This window comes from Canis lupus, chromosome 17, assembly GCF_003254725.2.
Source record: "Canis lupus dingo isolate Sandy chromosome 17, ASM325472v2, whole genome shotgun sequence".
In the NCBI taxonomy this organism is placed as follows: domain Eukaryota; kingdom Metazoa; phylum Chordata; class Mammalia; order Carnivora; family Canidae; genus Canis; species Canis lupus.
Window position 1 is genome coordinate 8,284,322 of NC_064259.1, and position 26,341 is coordinate 8,310,662.

The 26,341-nt window shown below is 47.8% G+C and overlaps 1 protein-coding gene across 8 annotated transcripts in view; it reads left to right on the top strand.

Annotated features, from left to right (window-relative positions):
• The window catches only part of GREB1 (growth regulating estrogen receptor binding 1), a 136,188-nt gene that overhangs the window by 97,195 nt on the left and 12,652 nt on the right, over positions 1-26,341 (top strand). For 6 of the 8 annotated variants that reach the window (XR_004806248.2, XM_049095744.1, XM_035700755.2 and 3 more), the window contains 9 exons: positions 843-979; positions 8,720-9,059; positions 9,659-9,774; positions 12,092-12,291; positions 13,629-13,730; positions 16,650-17,278; positions 20,060-20,162; positions 22,276-22,434; positions 23,378-23,520. Coding sequence is in view for 7 of the 8 variants with exons in the window: in XM_049095744.1 (XP_048951701.1) it covers positions 843-979; positions 8,720-9,059; positions 9,659-9,774; positions 12,092-12,291; positions 13,629-13,730; positions 16,650-17,278; positions 20,060-20,162; positions 22,276-22,434; positions 23,378-23,520 (1,929 nt within the window). In the remaining variant the exon portion in view is untranslated. Of the gene's footprint in view, positions 1-842; positions 980-8,719; positions 9,060-9,658; positions 9,775-12,091; positions 12,292-13,628; positions 13,731-16,649; positions 17,279-20,059; positions 20,163-22,275; positions 22,435-23,377; positions 23,521-26,341 lie in introns of those variants that run through there. The other 2 variants (XM_035700753.2, XM_035700756.2) reach the window with 2 other exon arrangements.

Below are 26,341 nucleotides of genomic sequence, written 5' to 3' on the forward strand. Positions count from 1 at the left end.
CTGATGCTTGGCTTCGGTCCAACAGATTTAGAATCAGTGGTGGTAATAATAGCAGGTGCTTCTGTAGCACTTTCGTGAGCTAGGGAGGCACTGTTCTGAGTTCTTTATCATATGAACTCCAGCTGTACTATGTTCTCACATTTGAGAAGCTCTGATGTTAGTTTGGGAGGAATGTTAGGTCGATGGGAGTGGAATTGATGAGATAAATGCCTTTTTTCCTGCTGATTTTAATAATTAAGCAAACTGAATGCAAGATGGTTGATAGGCCTATTCCTAAAACTAGCTTAAAATTGTTGGAAAGAAGCAGTTTTTTAACCAAGAAAATTGTGGGTTTAAAAAACTAGGCTGATTTTCTTCTTGGCATAGATACTGGGGGTCAAATGAATGGAAAAGTCTCTTGACTGATAGGGATGCGCCATCTTCTAAGTACAGAGTGCTCTGTGCTCTGGGTCTGCAGAGGGAAGTAATGTATAAAACTGCAGAGTCAGCACAACTTATTATTATTTTTTTACAAGGTTTTATTTATTTATTACAGAGAGAGAGCATGTGTGTGTACATGCACATGAGCAGGGTGAGGGGCAGAGGGAGAGGGAGAGAGAGAATCTCAAGCAGATTCCATGATGAGCATGGAGCCTGACACGGGGCTCGATCTCTCAACCCTGTGATCATGACCTGAGCCAAAATCAAGATTCCAGCGCTTAAGTGACTGAGTCATCGAGGGGCTCCAAGTCAGCACAATTTAGATCAAGATGCCTGTACTGGCCGTCTACGTGCCCAGCATGTGAATCTCTCTATCCCCACAAATGCAGTGTTTGTGTGACTGATGTTCTTTTCTGTTTCAGGGGGTGGACTTATATCCTGAGAATAAGAAGTACTTCGGCCTATCAGAGTTCATTGAGTCCACCCTTTCTGGACACAGCCTCCCTTTGCTCAGATATGACAGCTCCTTTGAGGCCATGGTCACGGCATTAGGAAAAAGGTACGCGTCTCTGTTGGAAGTTACTAAAAATGCTCAGGAGTCAAGTGTAAGCTGAAGCGTGTGCAGCCGGAGGCTTCCAGGAAGGGGGCCAACTTCCCCCTTTCCTGGGTGACTTAGTCCCTCCATTAAAGGGATCCTGGTTTATTTCTTGTCCTGCCTGCGGGGCCAGTGATCTCTGTTGTCCTGTTGTTCTAGAACATTTTAGAGATGAGAATGGGCGGTAATATGTTGGAATGGGGGACGGTGCGTTTGAGACTCAGGAAAGCCAAGAAAATGGGAGGAGGTAAGACACCAAAAGATTTAAAGGCAATGATAGTGACAATCATAGTTGGCTACATCGTTCATGCCTGTGCATATCATGTGTTGAGTGCTTACTTTGTGCTCTTTGCTGTTCCAAGAGCCTCACCATCTGTCTTAGCCAGTTGCTGCTGTTATTTCCATTTTGCAAGTAAACTGAGGCTCAGACCCCTTTGACTTTTCTGGGCCACACATCTGGCAAGTGATAGAACTGGCTGTGAACCCCGAGTCAGTCTGACTCTACAGCTTGCCCTTTGACCCGTGTCATGGCTGATTTCTGGCAGACTTTAATGCTGCCATGTCTCAGATGAGGAAACCGAGGCCCAGGGAGGCTAAGTGGTTGCCAACATCCACCCAGTTTATACATCATAAAGCCAGCCCGAGTTTTATAGACTGGCTACTGCAAAACAAAATGAGTGGTTCTGCCGCTAATTGTCGGTGTTGAGCTGGGCTCTATCACTGTCCCTCAGGGCGCCCCCTTCCCATGTGGCAACAAAGGGATTCAATTAGACGTGTGCTTCTCAAGGTGTGTTCCAAGCTGGACTGCTTTGGCCAGATGCAAATAGCTCTTATGCCAAAAGGGATCCCATGGTCAAATGTGTTAGAGAAACCTTACATTTAAGGTTTTCTTTTCCATTGGAGTTCTCCGGGCGTTCAGGTGCCCTGCATACTGTAAGTTCTGAGGAGGGGGCTAGAATGTGCGATGTCTCCATTGTGTGTCATGGGATCAGTGTTCCCCAGAATGCCCTCTGAGAAACTAAATCCCTTTCAGTGCTGTGATGCTGATGGACTTAATCTGTTCTCCACCTCACACATGGGCAGCTACGCACTCATAAACTTGCTAAGGGCAGGAGTCCTGCCTCTGCCTCTCCGCCCTACTCTCCTCATGCAGCTCCTTCTGTTGTGCTTAGTGAGCTGTAACTTTGGGTCCAGTACTCTACGTTTATTGCATAAAATATCTTCACAGCAGCACAGTGAAATAGGTCCTGTTATCCCTGTGTGTCAGAGGAAGGAGCAGACTTAAGTTGGGTCACCTGCCTTAGGTCCCATGGAGGGGTTGTGGTGAAGCCAGACCAAATCTTTGTTACTTGGCCCCAAAATAGTAGAGCCACTAAGCCATACAGAGCAAGGTCTCATGGTTAGTAGAAGGCCAGATTGACCACAAGACCGTACGTATGTCCTGGGTTTATACATTAGTTTTAACCTTTGGCAAATCACTGAACCTGTCTGAACTTCTATACCCTCACTTGTGAACAAATCTACTTTTCTAGTGGCTTCTTATGAGAGTTTTATGGAACAAGAACGTGTGCAGCCTCAGGGATGGTTGTATGCTGAGAACTCAGGCTTCAGAATCATGCTTTCTGGGTTAGTTCGAGTCCTGAGCCTGTCGCTCATTGGCTGTGAGTCTTTAGGAACCTTTCTCAACCTATTACCTAGGGTAATAATGCCTGCCACACGGGGATGTTATGAGGTTTAAATGAATTAATACATGCAAAACATTAAGAGCATACCTGGTGTATATTACATGCTCATGTTAGCTGCAGCCAGCACCATCATGCTTTGTCACCATCACTGTCACCACCATTACCACCATCAGCACCACTGTTGGCACCATGGTTACTGTCACATCCCATTATCACTGTCACTGTCACAACCATCATCATCACTACTGTCACCATTATTACCAAGACCATTATCACCATCACTGTCACCACCATCCACACCACTGTCACTGTCACTGTCCCATCATCAGCATCATGATCCACCTCACCACCATTGCATCGCTGCTATTACCATCAGCACTATTACTGTCACCATGACTGTCACTGTCATCGTCATCCTCACCACTATCCTCTTCCTTTCTTGCCTCTCTCTCCCTCTGCTGAACCGGAAGTGTGGCACAGAGATCAAAATTCACATTTTACCAAGTGAGAAGTAAATAATAAAACTCTGGAATATGAGTTATGGAGAATCATAGGATCGCCTGGGAATCATTTAAGCCAGCCACCCCACCCCATTTTGTATTTGTGGGAAATGAGGCCCAGAGAGGGGAAGTGATTTGCCCAAGGTCACACATCCTATTGGTGGCAACCTGGATTATAGCCAGGTTTAATATTCTTTCCACCATGCCATGCTGCCTTTCCTAGGAATCATCTGTATGGAAATCTTTTTTGACATAGGCAACTTGGACAGAAGTCACTAAAGGTAAGAACACATTGGTTCCTGCCCCTTGTCACTATGTGCATGGTCAGCCTGCTGATTTGCCCTGTGTTGCACACAGACACCAGCATATGGCTGGGAAATCCACTTGTAAGACCACAGATCTGACTGACACAAACTTGCTGGTACCTAAGAGATTTAGGCATTTCACAGCTTCCACTTTTATTCTAACATGTTTTCTGTGAAGCTTCCTTCTTTTTTTTTTTTTTTTAAAGGTTTTATTTATTTATTCATGACAGATACACAGAGAGGGAGAGAGAGAGGCAGAGACACAGGCTGAGGGAGAAGCAGGCTCCACACAGGGAGCCCGATGTAGGACTCTATCCTGAATCTCCAGGATCCAGCCTTGGGCTGAAGGCGGCGCTAAACCGCTGAGCCACCCGGGCTGCCCAAGCTTCCTTCTTATAGGATCAACCATGAAGGCTTAGGGGCAGGCACATTCTCCCTGTACATGCTGTTTGGAGCTGGGCTGCTTCCCCACTACCTTCCACATGGTGGTTCTTTTTTTCTTTTATTTTTAAACAATAGCTTTAGTGAGGAATAACTGACATACAGTAAACTACAGATATTTAAGTGTTCAATTTGGTGAGTTTTGACATATGTAAACACTGGCAAAACCTGCACTGCAGTTAAGATAATAAATAAGAGTTCCTTCTTACCCCTTGGTAATTATTCCTTCCTTTCCCTTTCTCATTATAGACTATTTACATTTTCTAGTGTCTTATATAAATGAAGTTATACAATATGTGCCAACAGTTCATTCATTTCTCCAATGGCTGATGATGTTGGGCATTTTTTCATGTACTTATTTGTCATTTGTATGTTATCTTTGGTGAAATGTCTCTTGATGAATTGACTCCTTTATTGTTATAAAATGACCCCCAAAATATTATTCTTTGTTCTAAAATCTACTCTTTCTGATATTAATATAGCTATTCCAGCTTTCATTTAAGTAGGGTTAGCATAGTTCATAATTTTTTATCTTACCTTTAATTTACTTGTGTCTTTATATTTAAAGTTGTTTTCATATAGGCAGCTTATAGTTGGGGCTTGTTTGTTGCATCTGACAGTCTCTGACTTTTAATTGGGGTGTTTAGACCATTTATATTTAATGTCATTATTGATGTGGTTGTGTTTAAATCTATCATCTTGCAGTTTTTCTATTTGTTTCATCTGCTCTGTGGACTCCCTTTTTCTATCTTCTTTTGTATGAACTGAGCATTTATGATTTCATTCTCTCCATCACATGCTTATTAGCTGTAACTCTTATGTTCTTTCAGGTGTTGCTTTTGACCTTACAGTATATATTTTTAATCCACTTTCTACTTTCAAGTGATATTATATGACTTTATGGGTAAGATTCTTACAATAGTGTATCTATTTCTCACCTCCTAGGCTTTGTGCTTCTATGCTCATACATTTTACTTATATATGTTATAAACTCCACAATAAATTACTTTTGCTTTAATTAGTCAATTATCTTTTAGAGCTATTTAAATAATAGTAATTTTTAAAAACACCTTTTATATCTATGCACACAGTTACTATTTCCAGTGCTTTTCATTTCTTCATGTGGTTTAATATGGTTTCATTATCTGTCTGAAGGACTTTTCCCCAACATTTGTAGGGAAGGTCTGCTGGTGATAACATTCTTTAAGCTTTTGTGTGTCTTTATTTTTACTCATCTTTGAAAGATACTTTCCCTGGGTATAAAATTTAGGTTGTTTTTTCCTTTGAGTACATTAAAGATGTTGCTCTACTGTCCTCTGACTTGCATTGTTTCAAACAAAATCTGCTGTCATCCTCATCTCTGTTCCTTGCTGTAATGTGCCTGCCCTTCCTAGCCCCTTCTATCCCCTGACTGGGCTGCTTTTTTTTTTTTTTTTTAATTTGTCACTGGTTTTAAGTAATTTAAGATATGAATAGGTATAGTTTCTTGTATTTAAGAAACTTGTACTCTTGTACTCTTATAGAAGCTTGGTATAGTTTTCTTGTACTTAAGTTAATTGAATTTTCATTACATTTGAGGAAAATTTCAGTGATTATTTCTTCATATATATTTTTCTACATTCTCCTCTCTCTTAGAGTAATCCAATCACACATACATTAAATGGTTCAAAGTTGTTCCTGTAACTCTCTGATGCCATAGTCGTTTTTTGTTTCCCTTTGTTTCATTTAAAATCATTTCTATTACTGTGTTTTCATGTTTACTAACCTTTTTTTCTGCTGTTCTTCACATCCAGTTTGTTTGTTTATATTTTTATAAAAGTAAAGGAGTCTTATAAGAAGAAATTCTTCTCCTAAGAGAAGAAATTGTCTTCTAAAAAAAGAAGAAAGACAACTTCAGGCACCACGTGCATGAATGTACATTGATGAATTGATGATAAACAGTTACTTGCATTTATTTATTAATCAGGACTCTTGCAAGTGATAGAATCTCAATTTGAACTACCTTAAGAAAAGGAGAGAAATGTATTGACTTGTGAAATAAAAGGAGAAGTTGAATAAATAAGCCACAGAATGTCAGAGATGCAGCTTGTTTCAGGAGCAGCTTAAGTTAGGTATTGCGCACTCCCAAGACTGTGTTATCTTGTCTTCTGTGTCTCTCTGTGTTGGCTGTGTTGTATCTCATTGCACACTGCTTCTTCCATGAAAATATCACCCCTGGTTGTTGCTGAATTACACAGTCTTCAGCTTCTAGAGGAGGACTGATTGTTTTAAGCAGTTTGAAAAATTCCCAGAAAAGACTGCTGACCTATCCTGGGTCATCTATCTATCTATCCCTGAATGCGCCTATTGTAGCTAACAGGGCAGGGCAAGTCCAAATACCAAGATGGTAGTTCCATGAGAATTCAGGGTCCAGGTCATCTTCTCTCTTTTGGCTTTTTTAGTTTTTATCTCTAGAATTTGAGTCTTTTTTATATCTCTACTTGACACTCTTGATCTTTACTGTAGTTTCTTAAGTGTATGGAATATAGTTATAATAATAATTGTTTTAATGTTCTTGTCTACTAATTCTATCATGTATGTCATTTCTGAGTCACTTTTTATTGATTGATTTTTCTTCCTCCTTTATTATATTATATTTTCTTCTTTAAATATCTGTAATTTTTGAGAGGATTCCAGACATTGTGAATTTCGCCTTGTTTTGGCTGGATGTATTTGTATTCCTATAAATCTTCAGCTTTGCTCTGATACAGTTAAATTGTCTGAGAGTTTAATCCTTTTAGGTCTTGTTTTAAGCTTTGTTCAGCAGGATCAGAGCAGTATTTAGTCCAGGGCTACCTTTGCCTACCACTAAGGCAAAACCTTCTAAATATTCTATAATATTCCATGAATTCTGAGGTCTTCCATGCTACTGATGGGAATAGAAGCTATTCTAAATCCTATGTGAGCTTGAGACATTGTTCCCTTTAATTCTCTTGGATTGTTCTTTTTTTGGCCTTGAGTAGTTTCTTCACCTATACGCACTGATCACTGCTCAGCTGACGACTGGGGACCCTCTGTAGCTCTCCTGAGTTCTCTATTTGTGTAGTTTATTCCTCTCTGGTATTTTCTTCTGTGAACTCTTGCTGCCTTGATTTCCCTGGATTCCAGGGCCTTTCCCTCAAGTCAGGGAGACCATTGATGCTTTGCCTGGGTTCCCCTTTCCTGAGCACATTCCAGAAACTTTTTCCAGGAAGAAGCTGAGGATTCACCTAGTTTGATTTCCATTTCTAAGGGTCACCATCTTTCATTTCCCAATGCCCAATATCTGGAAACACTCTTATTTCATATATTTGTCCAGTTTTCTGGTCATTTCAGATGGATCAATATGATTTATATGGTCATTTCAGATGGATAAATGTGGTTCCTGTCCTTTTGCTGCTTGTCCTTTGAGGAGAGTTGAATGCAGGCACTTCCTACCATGTCAGAGAGGGGGAGAAAGTATGCTTCCTCCTAAATGACGTCCTGCCCCTCTTCATGCCCCTTCATCCCACCTTGCTCAGGGGGACAAGGGGCCACCGCAGCTGAGGTAGTCCTGTAGGGCAGGAGAGACCATGCATTTTCCACCCTGCTCTCTTGTTTTCTTCTTGGGCACTATTTGGCCAATGCACCAGGGCAGGGCAAAGTAGTCCTTGGGCTGCTGAGTCCCCTGTGTGCCAGCATCTGCAGATCATTCATGCCTTCTTGAGACAACAGAAACTTGGTAATGGCAAATTTGCCAAGCCAGCTCTCCAGTTCATAGAACCCATGGCCTTGTTGAAAAGCTAAGGACAAGAATAAAGAGTTGACAAGAGAAGACCTCAGAAATTCTGTGGAAGGGGATTGGTTGCGCTGATAGAACTCTCGGGGTGGCATGGCCATGGTAAGGGTCTGATCTCTGTAGATCAAGAAACTACTTTATCTTTGCTCCAAAAAGCCACTGTGTCAGGGGACACATTCCAGCTAAATAAACCCACAAGAGCATCACATGTAAAGCGGATGTCAATTTGTCTATTCCTACAAAGAATCACAGTGACCTAGAGGGCTGGGTTTTTCTGGTGGGGCTCTGGGTCTGTTTCTGACGTGTGAATCAGAAGAGCTCTAGCAGTGTGTGTGGTCATGGTGGGGTCACCACTTTCATGTGGAAACCTATGATAACAGCTTCTGAAGCCAAAAGTGGGATTCTTGGTTTGACTGAGTATGTTCTGATTTGTAATTCATCTGTCAAATCACATTTAGTTACATTTCTCATTACTCATCGTACTTGAATGCCGTGATGTGCCTTCAGGATAGTCACCCTCAATCTGGGGAATATGATAGCCACACATACATGCTGACTGCTTGTGCTTCTATCTTCAGGGGGAACTGGGAGCAAATTTCCTAACTGAAAGAACCATAAACTAAGCTGAGGATAGAAGAAACAATCTCTTACTTTATTCATTCCCCTATTGGTTCATTGAACCAATGAGCAGCTACTATGCACCAGGTTGTGGAAAACACAGAGGAACAGCAAACCTATGCTCTTGTTTCCTAGCTGGAAGTGTTTTGACTTCTAAGGAGGGCTTCCATTTCAGGTTTGAAACAACCTGCCATGAAAGGAAACACAACTTGTTGGCAATCTGGGAGTTGCTGTGCCCGACGTGGTGGACGCGCTGGGTCACTTGTTTGCTGGGCGAAGGCGCTCGTCCCCCTGGTGCGCTCCGGGCGTCCCGGAGGTTGGCAGCAGCCCGGTCACGGCTCCATCTCTCTTTGTTGCAGGTTCCCCCGCCTGCACAGCGCGGTGATCAGGACCTTTGTTCTCGTGCAGCACTACGCGGCTGCGATGATGGCCGTGAGCGGCCTCTCGCAGATGAAGGACTACACATCGGTGGAGACGCTGGAGATCACCCAGAACCTCATCAACTCCCCCAAACAGTGCCCCTGCGGCCACGGGCTCATGGTCCTGCTGCGGGTGCCCTGCTCGCCGCTGGCGGCCGTGGCCTATGAGCGGCTGGCCCACGTGCGGGCGCGCCTGGCCCTGGAGGAGCACTTCGAGATCATCCTGGGCAACCCCAGCTCCGGCATCACCATCGGGAAGCACTTCGTGAAGCAGCTCAAGGTGGGCACCGTGGTCAGGGACCGGCGGGGTGAAAGGTGCCTGGGAGAGTTGGGGGGGGCCGTGACCGAGGGGTTACCGAGGGGTGACTGAGTGGCGACAGTGTTGCTGTCCATCACGCCCCCTCCACGCCCGGCCACCCCTCTTGCCTCCTTGCCTGTCCCGGCCCCGCCTCGGTACCAAATCACTTATAAATGTCGCTCCCCAAAGCACATTGTCTTGATCTTTAAAATCTCGGGGGCTGCGGCGTGCCTTTCGTGCCCCTCCCCCCAGCACAGTGCCTGGGCCACAGCTTCGCACTGGTCCACAGAGATGGGAGGGAGTACTGAGGGCAGAGTGGGGTAGGAGGAGCTGGGAGGGAGGCCCGGCCCGCGCTCACGCAGCCACGGGAAACCCGCTCCGTTGCCGAGGGTGCGCACTGTCTCCCGGGGTCCGCTGACGGTGCCGCGCCGGGCGGCTGGGGCGCAGCGGGAGCGGGCGCCGAGCTTGCTTGTGGTTGAAGAGCCCTCCGGAGGAGGACACCGGAGCCCTGTGAGCTGGGCCAGTCGGAGAGCAAGAGCAAGGGCTCTCTCGCCACCTCGCTGCTTTTCGGTTCTCCACAGACGTGGCAGAAAATAGAGGACGCCGAGTGGAGGCCTCAGACCTACCTGGAGCTGGAGGGCCTGCCGTGCATCTTGATCTTCAGCGGGATGGACCCTCACGGGGAGTCCCTGCCGAGGTGAGGAGGGCGCCGTGGCCTGGGGGCCTGCGAAGGGCCGGCTGCCTGTGCCCGCGCCTGTGGGGCCTGGGCCGGCCCGGCTTCCGGTGCCCCGTGGCAGGTGGAGTCTTTTTTTTTTTTTTTTTTTGTATATTTTATTATTGGAGTTCTATTTGCCAACATATAGAATAACACCCAGTGCTCATCCCATCCAGTGCCCCCCTCAGCTCCCGTCACCCAGTCACCCTGTCCCCCCGCCCGCCTCCCCTTCCACCACCCCTTGTTCGTTTCCCAGAGTCAGGAGTCTCTCATGGTCTGAGGTGGAGTCTTTATGTGCAGAGTCGTCATGGATTTGTGCATCTATTGTGATAGGTTTCCAGCCTGTGGCAGTGAAACGTGTCTGAGGTCTGGGCAGCTTTTCCTGATTCTCAGACAGGCACCATTTGAGCTCCTGGGGGTGTGATGGCTGTTGCTGGGCCCCGTGGGTGGAGGTCCTCCAGCAGGGGTGAGGCTTGACGCCTCCCTCAGCTTCGCCCTGTGAGGATCACCAGCTGTGTGAGGGGTGGCTGTTCCGTTTAGGAAGGTAGGGGATCATCTTGGGGAGGTCAAGGCTATATCAGTCCTGGTGTCTCAGCTGCTGTGATCGCTGGGTCTTCCTGGTGTAGGAGGTGTTCTGGGAGGTGGGGACGTGGATGATGCCACTTAGGAAGAGCCAGTGATTCCACACACAGGGCGGACTGTCTCAAAGGCTGTGTTCCATTGGAGGCCACAGCCATGGAGAAGTCAGCTGCAAGCCCGCTTGGGGTCTCCTGGGGTCTCTAGGCTGTCACACAGACAGGTAGATACTGCAGGACGGAAGGTTACTAGGCCTCCGGTAAGACAGTTGCTTGAATTGGTGGCGACCGGTTGGCTTCTAAAGATTTACCTAATACTCTGCACAAGAGGAGGCAGCCAGGCTGTGGAGCCTTTGCACGTCTTCCCTGGTATAACAAAACAGTTAGAGCTGACGTTTATGAAATTCCTTCTATGTGCTGGCACTGCGCTAGATGATTCTTCTTCTTAAAGATTTTATTTATTTATTCATGAGAGACACAGAGAGAGAGAGGCAGAGACACAGGCAGAGGGAGAAGCAGGCTCCCTGCAGGGAGCCCAATGCGGGACTCGATCCCACGACCCCAGGATCATGCCCCGAGCCGAAGGCAGATTCTCAAACACTGAGCCACCCAGGTGCCCCTAGATGATTCTTATGTGCCATATTTCATTTTACTCTCCAACCCTGGGGGAAGGTCATATTTCAGTGGTTCCCTTTGAGCAATGAAGAAACAGGACTTACAGAGAATTAAGCCTGGGTCACATTCCGTAGACTCCAGGCTGCCCAGCTCCAGAGCCAGAGTTCCTTCCCCTGGACCAGCCCTCACTTACACAAAGGCTACTGCATTCGGTGTGTCCTCATGGGCCAGGTAAAGGGGGTTCCAAAACATTTGACCTGGGTTGCTACTTTTCATATGGATTATTTCTTCCATTCCTCGGCTCCCTAAGGACTACGACAAAGTCCTAAGCTATCTTCAACTTGAGCAAGCATTTACGGAGTACCTTCTTTGTATTAGGCACAGTGTTAGACTTTTGACATAGTAAACCCCTCACAACAGTAGCCACTATCCTGTTTTATAGATAAGCAAGTGAAAGGTCATTTGCCTGAGATTATAGAGCGTCTCTCCAGGTGCTTTGCTGTTTCTACTGCACAACCCGAGCCCGGCATTGGCCTGTCCTCTGAGCCCACCCCTCTGCTGTCTTACTGCTTGTTGGTATCTGTCTTCCCAGACAGACTCTCATTTCTCATATGGCAGTGACTTGATTGCCACCCTATCCCTAGCATCTAGCACATTCCTGGGCCCATTTTAAGTGTTGATTGAATAATTTAAATGTCCACGACTGCATATAGTCCTCAAACAGTGCACTTAGATGGCTATTAATATTAATTCTCATTTTTCAGATGAAAATCTGAGCCTGTAAGCTTGTGGAAGGTTCTGGCCCTAGGAAGTAGCAGGGTTGGGGTTCAAGCCTGCTTTTCTTCTGGCCTGAAAATGCTCTTTTGATGACATGCAAGACAGGACTGAATGCATAGCAGGTCCCGCAAGAGACTTTCTGTTAAACTGACTTGGTTGTCAAGGGATCTCCCTTATGCAATCTGCTTTTCCCTTTGCACAAGTCCTAGGGCCCTAAAGAGGAGGTGGGGACTGGTCCTGATCCCTATGTTCCCCCCCCAAACCCCCCACCCCCACCCCCGCCGCAGTGCCTCTGTTGCAGAAGACACTCAATAACTTCTCTTCCCTTCTAGGTCTCTGAGGTACTGTGACCTGCGTCTAATAAACTCCTCCTGCTTGGTGAGAACAGCACTGGAGCAGGAGCTGGGCCTGGCTGCTTACTTTGTGAGCAATGAAGTTCCCTTGGAGAAGGGGGCTCGGAATGAGCCCTTGGAGAGTGATGCGGAAAAGCTGAGCAGCACGGACAACGAGGACGAGGAGCTGGTGACGGAAGGTGAGGGGGGCAGGTCTGCCTCGCCTTTGCATCTTGGGGGCAGCTTGCACTTGTGCAGGTGCTCTGGCCCTGGGGCCCGTCTGATGGCCAACAACTATGAGTGCATTCTAGATCCGTCTTTGCAGGAAAAGCACATCCCTTGTTGAATTCAGATTTTGCTTTCCTTTCCCTCTTTTTTGGTGGTGTGAGATAATGAAATCCCGATTGGCTCTTCCTAGTTCTGGAATTCTTAGAGAATAGGAAGGAAAATTGAGGTTTCTTAGGATTCAGGATTCTGCTCTGTTTGACTTGGTGGCATTACCGCCCTGTATAAGATTCACTCACTTATTTTCTCTGCGTGAATCAACAAGATGTGTCTGTTATCAAGATTTAGGAGAAAAGGCCAGTTTCATTTGAAGACGTGAAAATCCAACACTATATTTTAACAGGACACACAAATCAGGGCCATGCAGGGCATCTAGCTATTGTCAGTAGCACAACTAAAAGGACAAAGCTGTTTATATGAAAGTGTGAAGCATTTGTGGGGTGTGGTGTAGGTTCCAAGACCCGGCTCCTCTTCCCACTGCACCTGCTGGTTCTGTGACTTGGGACACGTGATGATGCCTTCTGTCCTGGTCTCAGATTGCTCATCTGTAAGACGGAGACTAAAGGCCCCTGGGCAGACTCTGCTGGTGCTGTAGTGACCTTGCACTAATATGAATGTGACCCTGACACTAAGATGACTCGGTCTCCCTGTTGCCTGTGGGCTGAATCTGCACTCCTGGCACTCTCTAGTCTCATTGTTCATTCTTCTCAGCTCCCCAGCCCCCGCCCCATGCTGTACCCCATCCTGTTGATCACACTCAGCTCATAGGGGGTCCCTGGCTCTGCTCTGCTCTTGCCACCTCTGGGCCACACAGAGGCTCTCCCTGTGGCTTTCAATTCTCCCTCTTCTGTGCTTCACCTAGAAACTTCTGCTGGCTCCGGTTGGGTCACCTCTTCCAAGAAGTCACCTGCTCTTGCCTCTCTGTGCTGGGTGGGACCCTGGCTTCTGGGCTCCCCGGCCTCTCCCTGTACTCCTTACACTCATAACTGCGGCTCATGAGAAGGAGCCCCCATGAGCCCAGGGCACCTGCCTGGCCTCCCCTGCACCCCACCCCTTCTTTGTCCTCGGGGCCCTGTCAGAGGTGGGCACCTGCAGGGTGGTAGCTGGGTGGATGGATGGATGGATGGATGGATGGATGGATGGATGGATGGTTGGATGCTAGAAGTGAACACACTTTGCAAACTATAAAGTGCTGGGCTGACATACAAGATGATGCTTATGAGGCATTTTCAGTGTGTGTGTCTTGAAACAGGCTCCATCTCAGAGAAGAGGAGCCCGGTGAAGAGGGAGAGGTCCCGCTCCCATGATTCGGCATCTTCGTCTCTCTCCTCGAAAGCATCCAGTAAGTCTCAAGGTGGGAAAGAGTGCACATCTGGATGCTTCTTTTGAGTTTGCAGAGAATGAAAAGAGATCTTTATTTTATTCAGAACTGGAGAGAGAAGGGAATCTTTGAAGAACTGGGCTTGCTTAGGGAGGAATTATGTTTCTGGATTGGGGTCCAGGACATCAGAGGTTTGGGCAGGACCTCAGAGTTCCTGGGAGAAGATCATGGACCCTATCCCCTTGACGGCCTATGTTGGGCCATGTCCCCTGGCTGCTCCCAGGCAGCTGTTGGTTTAGGGAATCACTGTGCCCTTGAGACGGGAGGGGCTGAGGTGAGGTGCTCTTGTCGAATCCAAAGGCAGAGAGATGTGGACACAGATTTCTCTGGGGGAAAAGCAACAGAAGGCAGCAGGTGTTCCCTGAGCCCTGGACCCAGATCACATGGAAATGGGGGTAAAACGCCCAGTCTCTGCCTAAGGGAGGCTTGGTGTCTGGGAGCAGACAGGATGGGCACACGTGAAACAGTATCACCGGTCTTCCTGTTGCAGTCTTCACCAAGAGCCGGCTTTGTTTCTGAGTTAGGGCATTGAAAGACACGTTAGAGACAGACCTACTCTTGGAGAATTCATCAGTCCTCATAAGCCAGGTGATGTTGCATTAGGGGCTGCTTTGCTGTCCCTGCACAGTCACACATATGAAGTGACAGGTGGGTGAAGAGGTAATTTTGTCTCAGGTGGGGGCAGATTTAGGGGTAGGGTGCGGTCTCTGTGGGTTTCGGAGAGCAGCTGGCCATTGGGTCTCAGAAGAGAAGATATTTGGGACGGAGGAGGCTCAGGCTGTGGAAGTACACGTTGTACTGGGCGCAGTGAGTGGTCCCGGGGCCTGCAGCTCTGGGCGGGTGGGCAGCTGGCTGTGGTCAGGGCATGGCTGTGGAGGGCAGAGAGCACCCAGGGATTTGGTTTCCTGTCTTCTGACCCCTCCTCACACAGCCCACGGGTGACAGTCAGCCAGGTTGAGGGGGGTCTCCCTCGCAGTTACACGCAGAGGGAGTCAGAAAGAGGCCTCCTTCACATCAGCTGGCGGCTCTGCGGCAGAAGGGAGACCTAGTCCTCCGCTTGGGTCAGAAAAACCAAATGCTACAGCTTCCGGTCCTCTGCCCCAAATAATATAGGGAGCCTGGGCCCCTGGGGTGGAGCTGGCGAATGGGTGAGTGAATGAATCTATGCTATTCAGAACAGAGAGGAATGGTGCTTTTTCTGCCTCATCCTGGTGGGACAGCTTTCTAGAAGGTTCTGAGGACACACTGGTCTGTGCGGTGTCTTCAGGAATAGAATGTCCAGGCTATGGGCCAGCCTTTCTCCTTCTGGATTGCTTCAGTTAGGTGAAGTGACTTTCGTAGCCAGGACTCCTCAAAAGGTCCTGAGATTGTAGGGGGGTCTCTGCCGAGATGCTTCCCATGGCCTTGGGTGCCATATGTTTCAGAGATGAGGGTATGGAGGCCCAGGGAGGTGAGACACGTCTCCACAGCCACACGAGTCAGGGTGGGGACCTGGGTGGGGCTGGGTACCATTTTTATAGACCGACAATCCCCCTGGATTCAACTGGGGACAGACCAACGGAGGTTTGGAGGTGGACAGAGATAAACATCAGTGTGGATGTCCATCCTTGGGGGCCTACCAGGCTGGTCCTCACAACCCAGGGAAGTGGATGAAGACATTGGGGTTCCCTTGGTCTACTTTTGGAATCTTGTTCCTCTTTGAGGTCCTTCAGGCCTGTCTGTCCTCCTGGCCACAGGCCAGTGCCCTGGTCCCTCACAGCCTCCCCACATCTGCTCTTCTGGTCATCCATTGACACGGAGCCAGTCACTTCAAGTGCCTTGCCCGAGGACGACGAACCTCAGCAGGAGCCAGGCCTTGGGCAGAAGGGGACTGGCTGGTGCTGAGTCCCTCTGTCCCTGAGCCCTCTGTAAAGGCCTAGATGCAGGCTGCAGAGCTGAGTTGTGGGGTCCTTGCTGGGGAGCTCAGATCCAGAGGGGAAGTAGCCCGAGTGGCATGGTACATGGGGTGCAGGCCAAGCTAGGGGCTGCAGGGTGGCAGGAAGGCGTCTCTGAGGAGGATGGTTCAGGGGTCTCAGGCCTCCCTTGGTCTATCTTGTCTCCACACCGTCTCCTGGGAAAGGACAGATTTAAGACAACGATGCACTGTCCTGTCTGCTCTGCTTTCTGTGGGGCCTGAGGTCTGCAGGGCTGCTGTGAGCTGGCATGCGAGCCCTGGTGCCTGTGGCTGGGATGACCTAAAGGAGAGCAGGGTGCTGTCTGGTGCATCCAGGTGACCACACTCACCAGGGTCTCAGCATGGTCCACGTGGGGGAAGGACACAGGAAGGTCCCTATTTGGGTGGCTGCTGTGCGTGCTGCATGTCCTCTCCTGGATCCTTCTAAAAGCTAGGTAATTCTAGTGTTTGGTAAAGCCTACTGTGTCCTGTGAGTCAGGCTGGCAGTTTGAACTAGAAGCCACCGCTGCGCTGGTGCAGAGATGAGCTGTGAGCTCCATGGTCACATGGGACAGACGGGAGAGGTGTTCCTGGGAGCACCTGCATGAGGGTCTCTTGAGCACTGAAGGCAGGGTGCTGTGGGACAGATTGGGTCAGGGGAATGCAACGGAGAGACTTTGGAGGCAGTGTGCAGGGTTCTGGGGTGGCTGTGGGATGAGGCCACTCCATGGGACCCCGGGTCTCCCCCTTCAGCAAGCCGTGGCTCTGTTCTAGGACGGGAGACTTTCTGTTTGCCCAGAGTGGGGATTTCATTAGTAAGAATTCCCAGTGTTGTCAAGCACGGGTAGTTTATGTCCCAGAAGCGGGGACGGGGGTGGTTTGGTGAGGGTCCTTCCCAGTGCGGGACTGAGCCTGTTTTCCTAAGGCTTGTGTTTTCCTAAGACTCGTGTTTTCCCCAGGCTCGGCACCGTGTGGGGAGTCCTCGGCTCAGCCCGCGGCACCCTCGCAGGGGGAGCGGGCCCGATCGCCTCAGTCCTGCGGCCCCTCGGAGGAGACCAGGGCCCCCGGTGACAGACAGAGGCCCCACGCGAGTCGGGGGCCACCACCGGTCATCAGCAGGCGCAGCCCTGGGCCGACCCCCCAGCCGGACTCCGGCCTGAGGACCGGCCAGAGGAGCGTCCAGGCGTCAGTCACCGTGTCGTCCTCCCAGCTGTCCTCCTCGGGCTCCTCCTCCTCGTCCATGACACCTGCTGCTGGCACCCTCGTCCTACAGGCCTCGCAGTGCTCCATGAGCAAGGCCTGCCGGCAGCCTCCCATCGTCTTCCTGCCCAAGCTGGTGTACGACATGGTCACGGCCACCGACAGCAGCGGCCTGCCCAAGGCCGCATCGCTCCTGCCCTCCCACTCGGTCATGTGGGCCAGCTCCTTCCGCCCCCTGCTCAGCAAGACCATGACGTCCACGGAGCAGTCCCTCTACTACCGGCAGTGGACGGTGCCCCGGCCCAGCCACATGGACTACGGCAACCGTGCCGAGGGCCGCGTGGACAGCTTCCACCCGCGCAGGCTGCTGCTCAGTGGGCCCCCGCAGGTGGGTGCTGCCCCGCTGGGGGCCCGGGCTCCGTGGGGCTTCTGGTGTTCACGCCCACGGGGCAGGTACGGGGCTAACGGCATCCCCTTAGGCACACTTGCCATTGTCACTGCAGACCCCATAGTGGGCAGGTGGGTGCAGGTCGGGACCTGCAGGGCACCCACGGCTGGTTCACTTCCGTGCTCTAACCTGTTTCTTGCCTTGCGGGGTGTGTTTGTGTTTGCGGGTGCTGCTCCTTCAGACCCTGATTCTGCTCTTCCCACATCATTCCATTTGGTCCCCACAGCCAGTCTGTGCCAATCAGAAACACCCCCACCCTCCACCACCCTGGGTTCTGACCTGGAAGGTTTCGGTGAGACATAATGGGGTGGGGGTGGGCAGGAGGCCCGTCCCTATCCCAGCCTCTCACCCCATTGTGTTTTCCTAACAACGGAAGACTGTTTCAGCTGTCAACCTGGCAGACATCTGCCAAGTGTTGGGAGCACATGAAGAGGACCGTGTCAGGTCTTGGAGGGGATTTGTCAGAACCATGCTGAGGTGGGAGGTAGGCTGTGGAGTGGGGTCGAATTATGCCTCAGACAGCGCCTGACACCCTCAGCAGGACCCAGCCCTTCCGTGCCTCACTGTCCTCTCTGAGAATAAGGCAAAGAATAATACATGTGTCCGAGACGTGGGCATTAAATGAGAGAATATCACAGGGCACCTGATGGTAGAGAGCCGGTGGTGTTAGTTACTGCCCCGCCCCCCAGCAGTACCATCCTGCCCCAATTGAAGATGTGCTACCTTCTGACGCTATGTGTTAATTTCCTTATAGTCTGCTCCAAGAAATACAAACCCACAAAAATATGTATAAGAATGCTCATTTTTGAATTGTTTTACGATAGTGAAAAACCAAACCAGAAACAACTGAAGTTCCCTTGGTGCAAAGTCATTTGAATAAGTGTGAGCACACCTCTATCATGCAGTTCAGCCAAAGTTGGAGATAAGTCCCTTTCTACTGACATTGAAATTTCTCTTCGATTTTAAGTTGAAAAAATTGAAATAAAAAAAATTACGTTACAGAGTAACATACATGATGGAATATCAATTAGAGAAATAAGTATCAGTGTGTATGCATGTGTCTCTGGTGTGAAAATACCAAAAATTTCCTGGCAGGATCATCACTGAGTTGTTACCCGAAGAGGGAGTGGGATTTGTAAACATTCTTCTTCATCGTCACTCTGTATCTCTTGAATTTTTAAATGAGTGAGCCTATGTTAACTTTTTATAAATTTGAAGAAGGGGATCCTGGTTTCTCTCTATTGTCATGTTATTGGATGTCATCTTAAAAAAATTCGCCCATTTGATAGGTGAGAAATAATAAAAGTATAGTTTTATTAAGGTTGAATATATTTTTATGTATGTATGGGTCACCGCCACTACTTCGACAGTGATTTTTCTGGTGCATTTCTCTTATTTTTCCTTTAGGCGTTTGACCTTTTCCTGTTGATTTGCAGGAACTCCTTTAGAGATTATAGATGTTAATCCTTTGTCTATTAAATGTATGGTACATATTTTCTCTGAAAGCTCACCTGGTTATAGTTCATATTTTCTTTTCTAAAGTTAGTTATTTCTGTTCGTCCACACTTGAGTACGGACTATGAACCAGGCGTTGAGCTGAGAATTTAGAAAGCATGTTCCCAGTGTAACGGGGTGGCAGGTTGGCTCATAGGTAGGTACCCATTTAACCATCTGCGACCAAAGTGAACTAGGACACATAGTGTCCTAGCCTGGTATGGGGCGGAGGGAGCAAGGGACTCTATGATACAGAAGAAAGTGCAGGAAGAGGAAAAAGATCATTTTATTTCTTTTCCTGGCCTTAGGAGGAGAGAAGTGAGATGTCAGTCTTTTAAGTCTTGCATAACAGATTTTGTTCTCTTACTCTCTTACTGTTGACCTATTGATTAACACAAAAATATCAATCTAATTAATTATGCAAGATTCTTTTTTTTTTTTTGAGTGAGTGAGTGAGCATGCATGGTGGAGAGTGGAGAGGGGGGGAGGGAGAGGGCGAGAGCAGATCTCAAGCAGATTCTACAGCCAGCACGAGCCTGATGTGGGTCTTGATCTCACCACCCTGAGATCATGACTTGAACCAAAATCAGCACTTGGGTGCTTAACTGACTGAGCCACCCAGGTGCCCCTATACAAAATTCTTTTAAGACATTATTATGCTTTGTGTTAGCAGTTTGTTTTTTGAAGCAGCCTGTCTTTAATTTGTGATTAAAGCCCTATTTCTAACAGCTTAGAAAATGTGCCAATTAAAAGTAGAGACTCGTTGCCATGACTTAGAAGCAGGCAGGTCTGCTACTCACGGGAGTCCCTCTGTGGCCTACCCTGTTTCTGTAGGCTGCATTGCCCCTCAAATGGCTTTGCATCCCCCCAACTCTCACTTTATTTTTAATTTAATTAAATTAATTTATTTTTTAAGATTTTACTTATTTTGAGAGAGAGAGAGCATGAGCTGAGGGAGGGCAGAGAGAGAGAGAGAGGGAAAAAAGCAGACTCCCTGCTGAGCAGGGAGCCCAGTGCAGGGTTCAATCCCAGGACCCTGGGATCCTGACCTGAGCCAAAGGCAGATGCTTAACTGTCTGAGCCCCCCAGGTGCCCCCCAGCTCTTGCTTTAATTAGGTGGGGTCTTTGAAAGAGACAGGTGGCATGGAGCATGTGCAGGGCTCCAGTCAGTGCCTGCACGTGGACGGGGCGTACTGAGTGTTGGCTCCAATTTTAATGTCTTCACAGATTGGAAAGACAGGTGCCTACCTGCAGTTCCTCAGTATTTTGTCCAGAATGCTCATTCGGCTGACGGAAGTGGATGTTTATGATGAAGAAGAGATTAACATCAGTGAGTTATGTTTTGGTGACACTGGGGCTCAGAATCCTCTTGAATCGGTTTCTCAAGTGACTGTGTCTGTTACCCTCTAGACAGAATTCTCAGATCATCCCCAGGGCCTCGTGGGGTGCTTCTATCTCTCCCTCGTTTGCCCCATTTTGCTCAATATCAGAATAGTGCCCGGGAGGCCTCCATGGAGATAAAATTACTACACTAAAAATAACCGCCGTTTACTGCATATCTTCCAAGTGTCCAGCACTGTGCTGGCTACTTTCCATAAACTGCCACACTTGATTTTCTGCACATCACCATGAGAATAATGGCTTATATCCCGGTTAGTGACATGCTCAGGCGCCCAACCGGGAGATGACAGAGCTGGAACCAAGCTGGATTTGATGGCCACCTCTAGGAAGCAGGGTTATCCATCGGGAGAGGTTCCCATTCAGGCAGCTGAGCACATAGTTCCGTATCTTAGGGCAAACTGGAAGTATGTGACATGTGTGGAAAAGCCATTTCCTTATTCAAGGAGCAGAATATGCCCTGATTATGCTAAGACGCTCTTTGAACAGCTGTTTTATGATCTTCGTACCTCTTCGTACATTCCTCCAAGAGCTCATAAACTTGGTCTAGTAAATGATCTTTTCCTTTGGGAATGAAAATTTGTATGGAGAGTCCTGTCTGTGTTGCAAAGAAAGGGAACCAGTACAGTGTGCTGGCATCTAAGTAGCACTTCTTTTTATTTTTATTTTATAGACATTTAAAGTGTACAACTCGATGATTTGATACATGTATACATTGTAGTGGTGAAATCACCACTACAGTTGGGCTAATGAACATGTTCATAGTTACCGTGTTCATTGCAGTCTTATTCATGACCATATGTCATGCATTGATGGATAAATGTCCATCAGCAGATGGATGGATAAAAAAAAATGTGGTTTATACACACAGTGGAATATCACCCAGCCTTAAAAGAGGAGAAAGTCCTGCTATTTGCAAACACAACACTTGTTTAGATGTTCCTAACTGTGTTTGGATTTTGCCTTGGAGAAAATTTGGAACCAAGGAAGCCCATCCAGCCCTTGGTCTTTCCTTTGAAGGAAGAAGGAAAGAGGCTCTTTGTCCCAGCTCTGAGCTTTCACCCCTTCCCCCCACAGTTTTGAACTGAATTTCAGATGAAAATCAGCAGACCTGTTGAGTCTCTATGTCCTCAGTTTCGTGGATAGCCCAATGATAAACAGGATTTGAACCCAGTTTGCTAAACTGCAAAGCCCATTTTCTCAGAAACTCTTATTGCCTTGGTTTTCTCTTTGGTAAAGCATGGATAATTGCTGTTTTACGGGGTATGGTGAAGATTAAGATACATAGGAAGCACTGAGCACCTATCACCTACACAACAAACATGCCTCTCCTTCTTTCTTTGTGTCTTTCTTCTCTTATGGACATGGACTCTGCCCATGAGTACATACTTTAGATATAAAAATCAATATGTTATGTAATTTGAGTTGGATCAACTAGATTTTTTTTTAAAAACTTTTTACCAACGAGCATTGAGTGAGCATCATAGATTACACCCACCAGTTATAATGTAAGATGATACTTGGCAAATGTAAAGATAGAATTTGGGCCACGAGTGGTGCTGGCATTCAGAAGGGAGAAAGCAGTGGGCTTGAATACTTAGGTTTTCTAGAGGTGCAGTGGTAGGAGTTGGCTATATTGGCTACATAGCATTTAGATATAAGGCAAGATCGAGAACTATGTTAGATTCCATTAGCAATGGGAACTAGTGCACTACATATGGGAGGGGGGACAGTGCTGGGGGGGAAGTGCAGAACAAGCAGTAGGTATATTGGGAGGAGCGGAAGTCAGTATAGGAGTCAGAAAAGGAAACACAGCACAGGCTGTTCCTCTGAATAAGAGACAGACCTGAAGGCACCTTTTGCCTCCTAAGAACAATCCTGAAAATGCTATATGTTCCAAGAGCCTTCAAGATACAGTAGCATCCCCTAGTAACCCATAGACTCAGTGACAGCTCTGTCACAATTATCGCCCTTGTACATATTTAAAAATCAATCATTCTGACTTCCTAGTTTGTCACCTGTCTCTGTTTCCACCAATCTTACAGATCTCAGAGAGGAATCAGATTGGCATTACCTCCAGCTCAGTGACCCCTGGCCAGACCTGGAGCTGTTCAAGAAGTTGCCTTTTGACTACATTATTCATGATCCGAAGTATGAAGATGCCAGTCTCATTTGTTCCCACCTTCAGAGCATAAAAAGTGAAGGTCAGCCTTATGAATCTCTTGCTCCGCCTTCTTCCAGTGTACAGGGGAAGAGCCTCTTAGAGGGCTGAGCTGAACTGTGTTGGTGATGAGCTCGGTTGTCTGGTGGTGGGAAATAACCAGCAGTGGCTGGTAGAGAACTGAGGTCCCTGTCTCACTGGATAAGGATGGGCTCTTCCCGTGAAGGCAGGCTGGAGGCTCTGCACATGTGGACAGTGATGAGCATCTCCTGGTGATGTGTCATGGTCAGAATATCCTGAAGGTTCTGGTTAATAGAGGATAGACGACATATTTATGTATGAATTTGGGTTGTCATACTGAAATGCACATATTTCCCTCTTTACCCTCGGTATCTTGTTTTCTTCCTCGTCCTTCAGGGACCACCCAGTTTCATGGTATTAGGACCATCAGCAGACCTCGGATATTAGTGGCCAGTATGATTTTAAGCACAGACTAGAAAAATTTGACGAGTGGAAGTGGGAAGGAGGATACTCACCAGTCTCCATTGTCAAACCAAGGATTCCATCATCCTTATTCTCAGAAGCATTTTCACTGACACATCCTTCACATAGACCAGTCTCTAACCTGGGTTTAGTATTAAAATCTTAATCTTGCTAAGTCATTTGGCAAACCAGAGGCAGTTCATCTGCAATACGGTGTCTGCATATTCAGTTGGCAATCCATTTGTGTTGTTATGGAGCGAATCCATGAATATGTCTTTAAATATATGTAGGCCCATGAGTAAGACCGCTTGGGAACCCTATTCATTTCTCCTACTGGGTCTCTGTTGTGTCTGACCAAATGAGTCACCGCGGGGCCCAGGCAGGCACGATCACATGAAATTCTATTACAGCATCTCAGCTCATTTCAGTCTGTTCCATGGAGAGCTGTGGAGAGCAGGTTTATTGTGCCTTCTGCTGCTCTGTAATGCCGGGGTTTCCTGCAGACAGGGGGATGTCCCGGAAGCCGGAGGAGCTCTATGTGCGGCGTCAGACAGCGCGGATGAGGCTGTCCAAGTATGCAGCATACAACACATACCACCACTGTGAGCAGTGCCACCAGTACATGGGCTTCCATCCCCGTTACCAGGTAGGCTGCAGGGCATAGAGGCCTCGTGTCTCCAGGAGCACTGCTGACAGCTCTCCCACATGTTTTTCATCTTGAGTAATACCATTGGTTTGCTATTCTATGTTTTCATTCCAGAGTAGGATGTGGAAAGTTCTGGAAGCCTTTGCTTCCTGGTCTACTTGTATCTCCAATTCCCTTCAATAATCTGGGAAATTATTGCTGACACCACAGAAACAATGATTCTCCTGGGATTACACATTTGCCAGTGGCAAAGTTAACTGACTGTAGATGTCCCCATTTCCTTTATGTCCTAGTGATTTCAAAAGTGAGTTCAGTGCCACGGACACTGAGTGGCTGATGTACCAATCACAGAGATGAATAAGCCTTGTCCCCATATTCAAGACTCACAGTCTAGGGAGAGATGCTCAAAACTTTGGAATGATGAAAAGCTGGCAGGAAAAGCAGTACAGCTGAAGCATAGAAACTATGTAGAGGAGAGAGATTAGCACTTATTGAGCACCTACTACATGCCAGACAACGTGCTAGCATGTCAGTACTTCCTGTAACCTTTTTATATGATAGAAAATGATATTTCCTTTAGTCAGTGGGGTAAATGGATAAGGCTTCTGGCTTTGGGTTCAGGCTGTCCCAGGTTCTGGTGGTCACCTGGAGGTGTCCTTGTTTGAGCCACACTTGTGATCCATTCAGGATGTACTGGGTAAGAAATTGCCCTGTGTAGTTTCTTACATAATTGCCACCAAAACCCCATAAGGCAATAACATTATCCCCATTTTATAAATGAAGATACTGTCTTGGGTGGGAAGCAGAGGAGAAGGTTTTGAAGAATCAATAAGAATTTGCCCAGGGGCCAAGGCAGATAGGAGTGGGAACCGCATTTATAGTGAGGGGAGACTTGGGGTCTCTGTGGGAATTAGAAGTGATTTTAGCCGGGCATTGTTGGACCATGAAGTGCAAGAGGTGGGTGGTCCCAGGAGAGGCCACAGGAAAGGTGAGGCAGAGACACCACAGAAGTCATCAGGTTCAGCCAGAGAAAGACAAATATGATGTTACTCTTATGTGGAATTTAAGAAACAAAACAGATGAACATAGTGGGAGGAAAGGAAAAATAAAATAAGATGATAACCAAGAGGGAGACCCTTAACTCTAGGAAACAAACAGGGTCACTGGAGGGGAGAGGTAGATGGGGTCACTGGGTGATGGGCATGAAGGACCCCACGTGCTGTGATGAGCCCTGGGTGCTATATGCAATGAATCACTGACCTCTACCTCTGAAACTAATAAGGACTATATGTTAATTGATGCATTTTAAATAAAATTTAAAAAATAAAGGTATGCTGTGGGGAGGGGGGAATGAGCACCTTTACAGGCAGCCTGATGTGGGCAAAGCTGCACTTTGCATAATCTCTTAGCCATTGGGTAAAGGTTCACAGAGGGCTTGGTGTGGCAGGTCATGAAGAAACAGGTAGCAGGCAGGATTTTACATTTAATGTTTCTTTTCATTTCAGACCTAAGTAAGGGAAGGGGAAGGAAGCAGCTGGAGCAGCAGGAGGTGGTGGGAGCCAGTCAGACACCCACGAAACCCATAGGGGTGTGCAGGGTAGCTCACACCCGTGGCTGCTTCCAGAAGGGCTTGCCAGGTGTGTCCCTTTTGCAGAGGCGAACAACAGAGAGTGGCTTTAATTTTCCCGAGTTGGCCTGGTCTGGAGCTCAGCTGTTGCTGAAGTAGCATCAAGATTGATTTTTTTTTTAAACGGTTCAATTTTACAGTAGACAAAATCAGAAAATGAGTATGAGCAGTTTTTTAAAGAATTAAAAACAAATCAGTAATTCTCTTTGCTCCGGATAAGCTGTCCTAACATTTCCGCCTCAGATATGAAGTTTTTCTTTCAAACCAGAGAAAATAAACGTCAAAACGCTTTCTTAGCTTTGAGATTTAAAGAACTAGAGGAGGCTTGTGGGATGTCGTCATGGTCCCTTCAGTAGGTGTCCGCAGTGACGTACCAGACCTGAGCTTGGGAGGCCCTGGGCTCTGGCTGGCCTGCACCCCTGTGTACAGAGGTGCTCAGGTCTGGGGGCCACAGTCATGGGGGCTCAGAACCAGGCCACACGAGGAGTGCTGAGGGGCACGCCCTGCTCCCTGCTGGCACGTCCAGCTCCTGTTCACCCTGCTGTCTTTCCCTCTCTCTCAAGCCTCCCTGATCTTTTTAATGAAGCTTCCTCAGTTACATCCCCCTCTGCTCCCTCCCCAGGTCAAAATCTATTTCTGTCTCATCGCTGCTCCCAAAGGGCTTTGTGATTCTAGTGGAGAAGCCACAGGAGGGGTTTACAGCTGGTGTGTCCTGCCTCTGTCCACCCTCCCCAGGCCTTGAGGCCTTGGGGATTCTCAGGGGTGCAGTGCACATACTAGCTGAAGTCTGGGGACAGGCTGTCTGCCAGAGGCGGAGGGGGGTCAGGGAAGGAGGCTTGGGCAGAGCCATGGGGCATGGGGTTAGGGGCTCACACTAGAGAGCAGTGCAGCAGAAAAGGGGTGAGGCTGGAGCTGGGGATAGGAGTGAGCCCAAGACTCCTGAGTGTCAGTTTCCACATCCATTAAGTGGGGATGGGGGTGGTACCTGCTTCATTGGATTGTTCATTATGGCACCAAAGGGGCCCATACAGTGAGTGTGACAGAAGTGTACAAATGTATGAAGTTACTGATACGGTTTTATTAATGTGTTGCTACACATAATGCCTGGGATGGAAAAATACGATTATTAGAATTAAAAAATGAGATGATGTGAATGTTTGAGTTGATAACCTAGCACACCTCCGGGCCAAATCA